Source organism: Apteryx rowi, unplaced genomic scaffold (assembly GCF_003343035.1).
Source record: "Apteryx rowi isolate R43461 unplaced genomic scaffold, aptRow1 scaffold_16, whole genome shotgun sequence".
NCBI lineage: Eukaryota > Metazoa > Chordata > Aves > Apterygiformes > Apterygidae > Apteryx > Apteryx rowi.
This window is the reverse complement of record NW_020447863.1, coordinates 4,810,666-4,822,345: the sequence shown is the minus strand read 5'-3', so window position 1 is coordinate 4,822,345 and position 11,680 is coordinate 4,810,666. Positions and strand designations below refer to the sequence as shown.

Sequence of the window (11,680 nt, the reverse complement as noted above, 5' to 3'; positions counted from 1 at the left end):
CGAGCGGGGCTGCCTTCTGCGGTCTTCTCCCCACCGTCCAGCCCTGCTTCACGGTCAACGTTCAGCGTCCTCTTCGTCTCTGCTTCAGGTAGCGCCTGCTGCCCCCCGGTGTCTTGTCCTCCCTCCCTTCCTGATAACGCTCGACACTGCAGTGGCCTTTWTTTTGGTGGTTGCTGCCCGCTGAGGTGGGGATTTTGGAGGCCGGTCGGTGGTGAGGCCACGATCAGGCCTCGCTCCTTAGCTTCCCCACTGAGTCATGCACAGGGTATTTTGGACGCCTTCRTTTTCTTTTGGAATCGCGGCTCGCGTTTTATCTGACACCGCGTTTGCTAAGAGCCTTCAGGCGGCGCCTGGCACCTTCTTGCTCCTTGAACTTGCTCTTCGGGGGAGGCCCGTTGCGCTTCGTTTTTTACGCGGTGTCTTTCTCGATGCTGAGCATCTGTGCGCCGCGGCCTGCCCTCTCCCGCTACGGTGTCCACCGGCTCGTTACTGCCCAACTTTCTGGTTGCCTTCAGCTACTCTGAAGTTCGGAGCCCAACCRCGCTGGTGGCGATCTGCCGGCCGAGCTCCTTTCCCCTCGCGACGCACAGAAATTCCTGCACCTGCAAGAATTTGCTAGGCAAATCCCCCCCCTGCCTGCAGCAGCCATCCTTCAGGGGCAGCCGCACCGGGCAGGTGTCCGAGGGAGCCCGGACATGGCCCAAGGCGGCCCTGGCCTCTGCCCCTGCTCACCCACGAGCTCYGGATGGGTTTCCTGCCGGGCATTTTGGTTATGGGAACGATTACTGGGGATGGGAGCGCGAGAGACTTTGAACATCCATGATGCAGATGCCTCTGCTGAAGCTTCTCCCACCTTTGGGGTTGCTGGGGACAGGGAGAGACCTCAGGGTCTCATCGCCCTCCCGCCTGCACGCGGCTCCAGATTGGGGTCACGCACRGGCTGTGCCACCCCAAAACTTCCCAGATAATAGGATTTTTTTCCCCATGCTTTGCTCTGAGGCTTCAGCTCTCCCCGAGGCATCGCATGGATGCGTCCCAGCTCCCTGCCTGCGGGTTTCCACCTGCGGCTTATGCGGAAATCGGAGAGCCCTAGAAGAGGAGAGGGTCACAGGAGATGGCTTTGGGGCTGGCCAGCCTTCACCAAACGCCCTTGAAGTCTAGCTCAGCTGGGCCGCAGCGTGGCCTGGCCAACCTCAGGTGAAGAGCGTGGAGGGGACGTCAGGGAGGACGCACAAGGCTAAATGCAAATGAAGCCGCCCGCGGCCGCGGGGCWGCCGGCGTGGGCCTTCGCACGGCTCCCGCTGCGGGAATATTCAAACGCTGCTGGGTGTGTAAAACCCTGCGTCTCCCTTTTCCTCTCCCTTAACGTATCTCGTAGGAGAAGCAGTTTTGCGGGGGGGTGTCTCGGCACGTGCCGCCGCTCCCCGTGTTTCGGGGCCACTTCAGCGCCGATAACGGCTTTGCGCGGCGTCGCCGCCTCGACCTTTACCAGCCTGCGGCCGTGAYGGGCTCCGGGGCCGCTTACGCGCCGCAGGCTGGGGATGTTTGTCCGCGCGCTCGGGGGGCTTTAAGGCCGACGGGAGCCGTCCGCCCGTCCTGAGCGACCTCGGRGCCCAGCCACCATCGCGCGGTTCTCCCGGCCGGCCGCGGCAGCGCGGATGAAGCTGGCTTGCGTCCGGGCCGGCGCGCGGGGCGGGAGCGCCGGGCGGGCTGGAGCCAGGCCCCGCCGGGAGGCCGCCGCCGCCGGGGAGAAGGAAGTGCCGCCACGGGCCACTCCTCCTTGCCATTTCCTCTCGGCGCCGGGGTTTACACGAGCGCGAGCGTGGTAGCGGGACAGCCGGCCGGTCCCCGGCGGAGGCTCCGCTCGGCTCTGCTCGGCGCGAGGAGAAGGTGCCCACGGCCCAGCCCGGCCAGGAGGACGAGGAGGACGAGGAGGACGCTCCTGGTAACTGCGCTCGGGCTCCGCTCGGTCGCCTGCCTCTCGCCGGCTGCCCCCCGCCCCAAACCACGGAGCTTTGCTTCTGCCGAAACGCGGCTCGGCCTCGTGCCCGCTGTGGGCCCCGGCCTGGCCCTTCTGGAGCCGCTTCCTCGCCGCCGCGAAGGCGCCCGCGGGGGTCGCTCCGGGGAAGGCCCTGCGGGGGCCCGGCACTGCCAGCCTTCAGGATGCTGCCGGCTCTTCCCCCACTTGCTAGCGCTTCCCCGAAATCGCCGACCTCCGAGTCGCGTGAGGGCCCCACTGCCGTCCCGCCTTGCTCATCCCTCGCCTCTGCCGCTTTCCACAGCCATCTCGTCCCCGCCACGCGGCTGCCGTCCCACAGCGAGGCCCCGGCGGCCCTCTCCCACCCGCGGTGGTCTCCGTTCCCACCGCTCTCTCCCTTCGCTTCCCCCCCCCTTGCTACGGGTCCCGAGGCCCAGCGCGGAATTTGTGCCGAAAGCGGGTCTGGCGGGCGTTTGGACGGAAAGCAGGCTTTCGCGGTCGGTCGCTTGTGGGTTTTGGTGTCACCTGTGCTCCCCCCCCTCGCGCCGTGCTTTCAGTGAACGGAAACACCTGCGCACCCCAAACTTCCCCCGGGGCAAACACYGCAAAACCTCCAGGTGTTTTGGAGAAGATGTGCTTGTTTGCCAGCTGGAGAGCCCCCGCGGATCTGTAATTCGGAGGTTTCCCGGCGTGGGTTGGTCCGGGAGCCGCGTGCTTGCTCGCCCTGGGCAGCCCGGCCCCGCGGCTAGCGGGCGTTGCGGGAGGTCGTGCAGTGGCAGCGGGCGCCTGCCACTTTGCCGGCGCTCGGGATGATATCGGGCTGTCCCGAGATCCGGTGTTTCCACTCGCTTCAGCTGCAGCGTTTTGGATCTGCTTCCCCTAGCTGGAAGAACGGTTTTGCTTAGCTTTTCCCCCTAGAAATGTTCAGTTTTAGACAGAGGGCTTCGGCTGTCAGCCCTTGGATTTTTCAAGCATCTCCCTTCCCAGTAGCTTTACTAATCGCCTTTTTCCCCCTTGAGGGGCTCTAAAAATTGCAGTTTTAGATGCAATTCCCTCCTTTCTGATGCCATCCTCAGAAAACGCATTGTTTCGGTGTCTGTAAGCTTAATTAACGTGATGGTAACGAAGGGAGAGGCGTGCCGCAGCCAGCACACATGCCTCCCAGCTCTGAGCTTGCCTCCKTGCTGGCATGCAACCCCGAACCACGGGTCTGCGGCCAAACTTTCCGTCTTCCCTCCCATCAGGCCTGAGCRATGCAGGCAGTGCTCGAGCTGAGCAACCCCTTCCCTTGCACCCCGCAGGAAAGGCAGCTTGGAAAGGAGCTCAGCTATATGTAAAGTCAGCACAGGGTTGCCCTTAAAAGCAGATGGTGCCTCAGCAGGGCAGTTGTGGTCCATGTGGCGTGGTGGGGCTTGGTCTTGGGACAGGACCTGCTTCGAGTGGATGAGTGCTCACGTGTTGGACCCATGTCACGTAAGCAGGATACTTCTACCTGTGAATGCAGCCTGCTGGAAGGCAGTTTTTGGAGGTCGGAAGCGGGTAAAGCCGTGCCGCGCGCAGCATCTGCCTGCAGGCTCTTTCTCGGCCGCCCGCGCTGTGCTGCTCCGGGGTTGGTGGCCTCAGTCCGCCCCATCACCCGGCCAGCGGAGCAGGGGRACGTGGGACCCGCGTCCCAGCTCCCGCCCCGGGCAGATGCGTGTGTCTCCGTCTGCCTACACAGGACCATTTGTTGTGGAAACTTTGTTTTGGCAGGAGTAGGGTGACACATAAATACAAATGCTAAGAGAAAACTTAAAGGAGGAAATCTGAATGCTCTCTCAGGGCCATTTTCAAGAGCTAAGTGCAAGTTTTCCTGCAGTATGTTTAAACTAGTCCTAGAGAAGTGACTAATGATGTTTACAAGAGCACTTGTGAAGCTGAGGACCGAATTTCTACTGCTTTTCCTCGCTGCGTTCCCCAGACATCCATAGCGGTGCTGAAACTGCAGCTTCCCAGGGCTGGCGTTGCCTCTCGGGCCACCCGCTCYGCTTCACTCAGCGGCCGCCACCATCTTCGTCCCTCTTCAGGCATCGTGCAAGTAARGGCTGCTCTTACAAAATAATTCAGGTCCTGAGTAAATACCGCCGGGCTTTAGGAACTGACTCACGGCATTAATAGGATTATTACATGCATGACTGGACATATTTATTTACCTGTTGTTGGAGACAGGATTAGATCCCTCCCCTCAGCTTCCCTTCTCTTTGGCTCGGAGGGATCGGCATCCTGCTCTGGGAGCCTGGGCCCGGGGCACCTCCTAGCTAATGAGAGCTCGGTCCGCTCCGTTTTCCCTTGCACGGAGCCCGGGCTCCTCACACGGACACTGATGGTGGTGGGAAAGGGGGCTCGGGGACCACAGACGGTATTAGACTGCTTCCTGCATCCTCCAGGCCAGAGAGCAGCAGCTGGGCAGTGCATTAAGTTGCACAACGGCATCCGCAGGGAAGTATTTGCGCTCACTCATTTTTTCCTGCCAGCAACAACCCCGTCCCATAAAATTCCATCACTTCCCCTTAACGTTTCCTCAGGCCTGTCTGAACCTGTGTTGTTTTTGGCCTGGAAAAGGTTAACCATGTGTTTCGACAGAAGCTGCGTGTTATGCTCCAGATGTCGAGCCGGTCCCCAGGCAAAACCCAGCGATCCCACTGCCCGGGGACGACAGCCCACCCCAGCCCACGGCTCGCGTGCCCACGGCCCCAGGGGCTGCTCCCCGAGAGCCCCGCAGGTAGCAACGAGGTCATCCGGATAGTCCGGCCCGAGCTTTCGGGAAAGACCTCCAGTTGGTTGCCTTCACGTATCTGCGGAGCAYGAACAAGGCGAAACTTGTGAGCTGGGGAAGAGGCAAGTGTGAAACCCCACACTGTCGGGGGGGGAGCCGGGGGGTCCCACGCCGGCCTCCCTGGTGGCGGTGGCCTCCATCCCGCCTGCCCCACGCCCTCTCCAGAGCTGCTTGAAGGAATCCCGTCCGGCTGGTTCTGCTCCGGGCAAGGCTGAATCCTGCGCCGCGGTCCTTGGCATTGCTCACACGGCAATTAGCGCTCGGGGAGTCATTCGCCTCGGCCAGGTTTCCGCGCGGGCAAACGGGAGCTGAAGGATTTCACGCCGCGGCTCAGTGCGCCTGAACGTTTTGCAGCTTGGAGGCTCTGGAAAAGAGCCAAGACGGAGCGAGGCGGCGGCTGGGAGCTTCTCCCAGCRCCGGGGACTCTACGTGCCTTTCCACCAGGCGCCCTCTCAGTGCCTTGTGTTGACRGGCAGACTCGTGAGTCAGGCCCCCGGTGGGGGAAGTAAAACCCTCGCCTGAGCAAGAAATCTAGTGCCGGGCAGGTTAGCCACTTCCTGCTGTGCCAAAACGAGTTAATAAAAACCCTTCCGGGACCTCCTCCTCCTCCTCCCCGGAGACTCAGGGCTTTCGGCAAAACCTGGGGTCGCTTTCCCGGGTGGTTGATGAAAGCGGCTTTCATTGCACTGCCTGCCCTGCTGCCCGGTTCCTGCTCTTGGGCTTGGCAACGTCACCGCAATTAACCGTCCCCTTGCGTCAGCACTTGTCGCGGCCGGAGGTGGCGGGGAAATGCCCTCCCACCGTGACACAGCTCTGCTGTCACAGTCTCCGTGCCAGGCAGGGGACAGAGCTGTCAGCAGCAGCGTTTTGGCATGTGGAAACGGCTGCGTGTGGGGTTCTGCGCTGCTYGGCTGGGACCCACTGGGGCTTGTCCTGGCCTGGAGACGTGCTGTCTCCTATGGGGCTTCCCTGCCAGGTTTGTTCCTCCTGTCATCACGTCCTGCCGCTGGAGTCTGTCCTCTCCTCTTCCTCCTTGTTCACAGACCGAGGTTTGTCCATGCCTTTCCCCCCACAGCTGGCTCTTCCCTGGGATGCTCGTGTCCCCACACTTTCCTCCGTGGCCTTGCTCCAGCAATGCGGGAAGCAGACAGAGTCAGGAAGACCTTTGCTGCCGCATGTGCCAGGGCATCTTGTGTGGCTGGGTGGTCAGGGGGCTCGAGCAGGCATGTAGGCACGAGGGGCAGGGAAGGACCGCAGGGGTCGGGGCCCTGGCCAGGGGAGCCGGTGCTGCCGTGGGGCTCCTTGACCCAGAGGGATGCGCTGCCTGGCAGGTTTGGGCACAACCCATCTGTTCTCCACAACTGGTCCAACTCCTGCCTCATCCTGGAAGCGCTGCCCTCCCCAGCCAGCCTGCTGCTCCGGCTGGTGGTGACAGGAGCTCCAGCCCTGGTAGTGAGATGTGGGGAGCTCTGGGCCAAGGCAGGGCTGAGTGGTCGCTCTTACTGCTGAGTCCTTGCTGCCTAGCCGCTGCCTTCACCTCCCCTCCGGCAGCGACTGGCACGGGCTGGGGCTGCCTGGCATACCCGTCTGCACAGCCGGGCTACTTGCCCAGCCCAGGAAAAATTGCCCCCAAGGACATACCATGCCATGATAATCCATACGTGTATTCTCTACTGGCCATATTCTTGAAGGAATGAGTTTTTCCGCAGCAACTTACTCCCGTGCACACATCCCCACCCCGGAAGGTCTCTCTTTATGGGTATAGGAGTGACTGTTTCCTTATGGGTGTGCATGTACATGCATGCRTGCGGATGCTGGTGCACAGGTGTGGTTTTGTGTGTTGCTTATATTTAGCAGACATGAGGAAGTAAGAATGGCAGTTCTGGTTCAGACCAAGGGCCCATCTACCTGGTGTCCTGCCTCTTGCAGGACTGGGCTTGGTTGCCTAGAGAGCAAGCAGAGGACAAGYGTGTAGGATACTTCCCCAAGTTGCCTAGAGATGGCAGGAGCCTGACGTGGTTTGTCTGTTTGGTAACCTCCAATACTTCCCTCCCCAAATGCTCGCCCAGTCTCCCCTTGRATCAGTGCAGACTCTTTGAATTCACGGCAGCCCCAGGCAGGCAGGTCTGCAGATTATCTACCATCCTGTTAAAAAAAAATAAAAATCCTTATTTTTGGTTTGTGCCTTGCTTCACTTGATGGTCTGGCTCTTGTATTAGAAAAGGAAAAACGCTCAATCCCTGCTCACCACTTATAATTTTGTAGATTTGTTGTATCTTCTTCTGCCACCTCTTCCCTGCTGAAGGCTCTTGGTTGCTCAGTCGTTCTTTGCCTGGAGGCCGGTCCCTAGCGTTTGTCCTCCAACGCTGTTCTCAGCACCTTTTCTAGTTCTGCTTTCACCTTACTCATATGAGGACTGAAAACTGCACACRCAAGTCAGTATTTGGGCAAACCAGGGGTTTATGTAGTGGCATAATAGTGTTTTCCACTTCATTTTCTATTCTGTTCCTAATCTCTCCTAACATAGGTTTTGCTTTTTTGATTGCTGCTGAGGGCTGAGCTGGTATGTTCATGGCAGTATATACCATATCCCCTGGCTCTTGCTCTGGGGGAGAGCCAGCTTTGAGCCTTCCTTCTGCATGTGGAACCAGGGTTGTCTTTTCTCATATGCATCACTTCATTTATTTACACTGAATTTCATCTGTCATCGCATTCCCAGTCCCTGATATTCATATGCCCCCTCCTGCATTTGTTCGCAGTCTGCCCTTGCTCTTCCTGGCCTGAATAGCTTCATATCAACAACAAATTTGTCTCATGCCACTGTTCAGCCCTTTCCCAGGTTCTTGCTGAATATGTTGACTGGTTTTGGTGTCACTGGGTAGTTTTGGGGTGGATGCCAGGGCACCAGGGGGCTGATAAGCCTTGAGGGCCCCATCACAGTTCTCCTGGTGTTTTTTGAGCAAGTCAGCCAAGTCCAGGGTTTGAAACATGCAGCACCTGTGACGGGAGCTAGCATTTCAATTTCACCCATTTACCCCATGCCAGTCCCAGGAACTTTTGCGTGCTTAAAATATCTTCTAAAAAGTTAGCTTTGRTCTGAAGGTCTCTGCCTTGGATGATCACTACAGATAATCCTTCTGTCTATTAGAAAGGTGGCATATCTTTCTAATTTGGCTGCAGTTTCCAACCATGATTTGTTTCAGCCTTTCTTTGCTAAAGGTTAAGTAGCCTGGTCCTTATACCCTGTGATCAGTTACTTCCTGATCTTACAAGGATTTATTTCACATTATCCTTTTTTGTTTGTTTTCAGAGAGAAGACAATGTGAATGGGCTATAAGAACCAAACGAGATGGATGGAGAGCTGCCCTGTGCTGAGGTGGATGGAGAACTGCCCTCTGCCATAGAGGATGCGGGAGGAGAGGTGGCCTGTGCCAAGAGCGATGCAGGAGGAGAGGTGCCCAGTGCTGAGAGCAAGGCAAAAGGGGAGGTGCCCGGTGCTGAGAGCTGTGGGAAAGGAGAGGTGCCCRGTGCTGAGAGTGACGCAAAAGGAAAGGTCCCTTGTGCTGAGAGTGACGGGGAAGAAGAGACACCCAGTACTGAGAGCGATACTGAAGGAGAGACACCCAGTGCTGAGAGCGATGCAAAAGAAGAGGCACCTTGTGCTGAGATCTCTGATGTTCCAAAGAAAATCTCTTCTATTTCTTCTCCCTTGCGGGCGATCATCCGCCTTCGACGACAATTCCGGATGCAAAAGAAAAGTCGTCTGCRTTTAGAGCTCCCTAGAGAAAAATCTTCAGAGCTGGTCCAAACGAAGCTGCTTCAAAGGCAGATTTCCCTGAACCGAACTAGCCTGTATGGCTCTTCTATGTCCTTCTTTAATCAGAGCAGCTTTGAAAATTCGCAATACTTCACCTTTGACACATCTGTGGACCATTATGCTATGAGTAAATGCAGGCGGAAGAAGAAACGTAGGAAGTCTAGGATAGTCCTGTATCCAGATAAAACAAAAAAATATCTTCCAACAGAGGAGAAGAGCAATGCAAAACGCTGCCTTCTCTTGCTGATTGTCATTATCTTCTTCCAGATTCTAAATGCTATTGAGAACCTGGATGATAACCTCCAAAAATATGACCTAGATGGTTTGGAGAAAACGATGCACCGGGAAGTATTTGGACAGAACATTGCTGTAGAAAGTATTATGGAATTGCTGAAAGACTATCTGGCTACTCACATACACAACAAGCCTCTGGTAATCTCTTTAAATGGTCCAGTAGGAGTCGGGAAGAGCCACGTTGGCTGGCTGTTGGCCAAACATTTTCGTTCTGTTATGGACAATGACTTTGTGCTTCAGTACTTTGTGATGCATCACTGTCCAAATGGGGTAAATGATTTTACTTGCCAAATAGATTTGTCTAAGAAGATTTCTGACATGGTTACAAGAGCTGAAATAGAAGAGAAGATACCATTGTTTATTCTGGATGAGGTTGAACTCATGTCTCCAGTCCTGCTGGATACTCTCAGCCGATTCTTCGAACCCAATCAAACCAATGAGTTCCTCAATGCCATCTACATTTTAATAAGCAACATAGGAGGTAATGAAATAACAAAGTTTGTTATCCAGAATGCATCCACTGAGCTTCTGCGTCAGCAAAGGGGAATTGAAGAATTGCTGAACATCATCCAGCCTTTACTGATCCATGTGCACCCTCTCTGGAGGTCTGCGGCCATCGTCCCATTTGTTCTTCTGGAGAAGAGTCACGTCATAAACTGCTTCCTAGAGGAGATGAGGAGGGAAGGGCTGTACCCTGACCAGAACCATATTGAAAATTTAGCCAGTCAGCTCAGTTACTACACTACGGGGGACAAGCAGTACTCCAGAACGGGCTGCAAGCAGGTTGTGGCCAAAGTCAATTTACTGTAGTGGTTTACTGCAGAGACCAAATCCTGCTCTCAGGATTAGCAGAATTCTGGTCTTAGAGAGGAGTACATTATAGCAGACTATGGTCGTGGTGTCCTTTCTCAGGCCAGCTCTGATTCCGTCCCAGTGGACACACTGTAAGAGCATTCGAGGTGATGAGTCATCCCAGACTCCTCTACTGTGTGAGCTCTGTTCTCCTYCAGATGCATCACTCGTTCCTAATGGTCTGTGAATGAGGCATGGTCAATGAAGCCCAAGCAACCTCCCATTAATTTGGGGGTGCTTTGTCTGTTCCTCACATGCTTGTTTGGGATATTTGCCATGAAGGATTTGTGAGATGAGAGCAGATGCTGTGGGATAATATAAACAGAAGGAGGAAATAGTAACGCATTTGGGTTTAGTGTCTCAGCAGTACACAGAGCCTTGTATCCTTCCTTCTGTGGCCTCACCATCTTCACCCTTTTACTTTTGTTGGTCCTGGCTGGTCTTGTGCAAGGTGGGTGGTTCTGCAGAGCAGAGGCAATGCTGACAGCCAAGGGGACATCTGGGAGATCTGGAAGAATCTGTGGCTCTTTTGTCACCCAAATGCCCTGGCAGTCAGTGCTCTGCATTCTCCAGTTCCTATGTGACCACATTGTTGTGAAACTCTTTTGTGTCCTTGGATTAATTCCTAAATTGTAGTTCTTCTGAGCTCATATCTTAGCTCACCTTTGGCACCTCCAGCGAGATCCCTACTGTGCAAGTTTGTTTGGGCTTGCCTTGAGAACTGCTCAGGTGTGCCAGCTAGTGTACAAATAACTGCCGGATTGTTTAGGGTCTGGTGGTGGCAACTTGTCCTAAGAGCTCTTCTGCTTTTTGCTTCTGGGTACACTTCACCACATTCATTACCTAGAAAGCCCAAAATAGCAACTGACAGATAACAAGCAATACACACTGGAAAAGACAATTTGGGCTGTCTGTGCCAAGTACAGCACGAATCCTGGGCTTATTCCCAGTCCTGCAAGGCCGAAAAAGGTTCTTTACCATCAAGACCCAGGGGAGAGCATGTTGCCTGGAAGCACCTTTGAAAAAGCACGTGCCCTTGTTTTGAGCAGGCAAACTGAGCAGTTATTTATGACATTGCTTTTTCAGGTTTTGTTTTTGTGCCTAGATCCCCTTCTACAATTTGCTGTGAACTACCATATACATGAATCCTGTGGATGTTTGCACTGGTTGTTTGATTTGCCTCTTTCTAATAATGAGTCTCCAAAGACTTCCATCACAAAATTCTGCTTCCAGAGCTATTGTGAGGAATAAATCCACAAATTAAATCTTTCAAAGTACATTTCTTCCATTTGACTGAAATGTGGTTTTCCTCCCAAATTTCTCTTCCAGACTGATGCAGCTGTGCATCTTGGGGTGGGAGCAAGGGCTAGAGCTTTGCTGCGTGTTTCTTTCAGACCACATCAATGTAGTGTGGGCACAGCATGGAGAGCAGAGCCCTTTGCCCGTTCAGACACTTCATACTCCCCCACCTTAAACACCTCCCTGTGAACTCGCTGAGGGAATGTCAGGAAGGGAATTATCCTTATTTTTCCCTAAGCCCCATTTTCTGGAGATAAGCTTGCTAAGAAATCGCACTATAATACAAGCTTGCCTAAGTGAAATCTGTATTTGCTGAGGAGGCCAGAGGTCCTGAGTGTGTTCCCTATCAGTGAGAGCACTACAGCATTTTCAAAGATCCCATCGGAAAGGCAAAGCGATCCCTTAGCCAGTCGGATCCCTGTCYGGGAATGGGGCATGTTGAAGAGCTCATTGGTAGCTCATCGGGGTATGACGATGGCAAGCAGAGGCACGGGAGAGGAGGGCCAGATCCAAAAAAATGTGCAGTGTGGCACTGCTGAAAGCCAGCTGCCCACGCTGCCTGTGTCTGGGACTGAAAATGCTGTCAGAGGCGTTACACAAGCTCAGCGCGTGTCTGTAACACAGG

At 55.2% G+C, this 11,680-nt stretch overlaps 1 protein-coding gene across 4 annotated transcripts in view; it reads left to right on the top strand.

The window, feature by feature from the left end:
* TOR4A (torsin family 4 member A) overlaps positions 1-11,035 on the top strand; it is an 11,433-nt gene extending 398 nt beyond the window's left edge. The window contains exons 1-2 of one of the 4 annotated variants that reach the window (XM_026059755.1): positions 1,835-1,945; positions 8,104-11,035. In XM_026059755.1, the coding sequence (XP_025915540.1) occupies positions 8,143-9,714 (1,572 nt within the window). In that variant the 5' untranslated portion in view covers positions 1,835-1,945; positions 8,104-8,142 and the 3' untranslated portion in view covers positions 9,715-11,035. Of the gene's footprint in view, positions 1-1,834; positions 1,946-5,620; positions 5,843-8,103 lie in introns of those variants that run through there. The other 3 variants (XM_026059757.1, XM_026059756.1, XM_026059759.1) reach the window with 3 other exon arrangements.
* Positions 11,036-11,680: the final 645 nt, after the last annotated feature.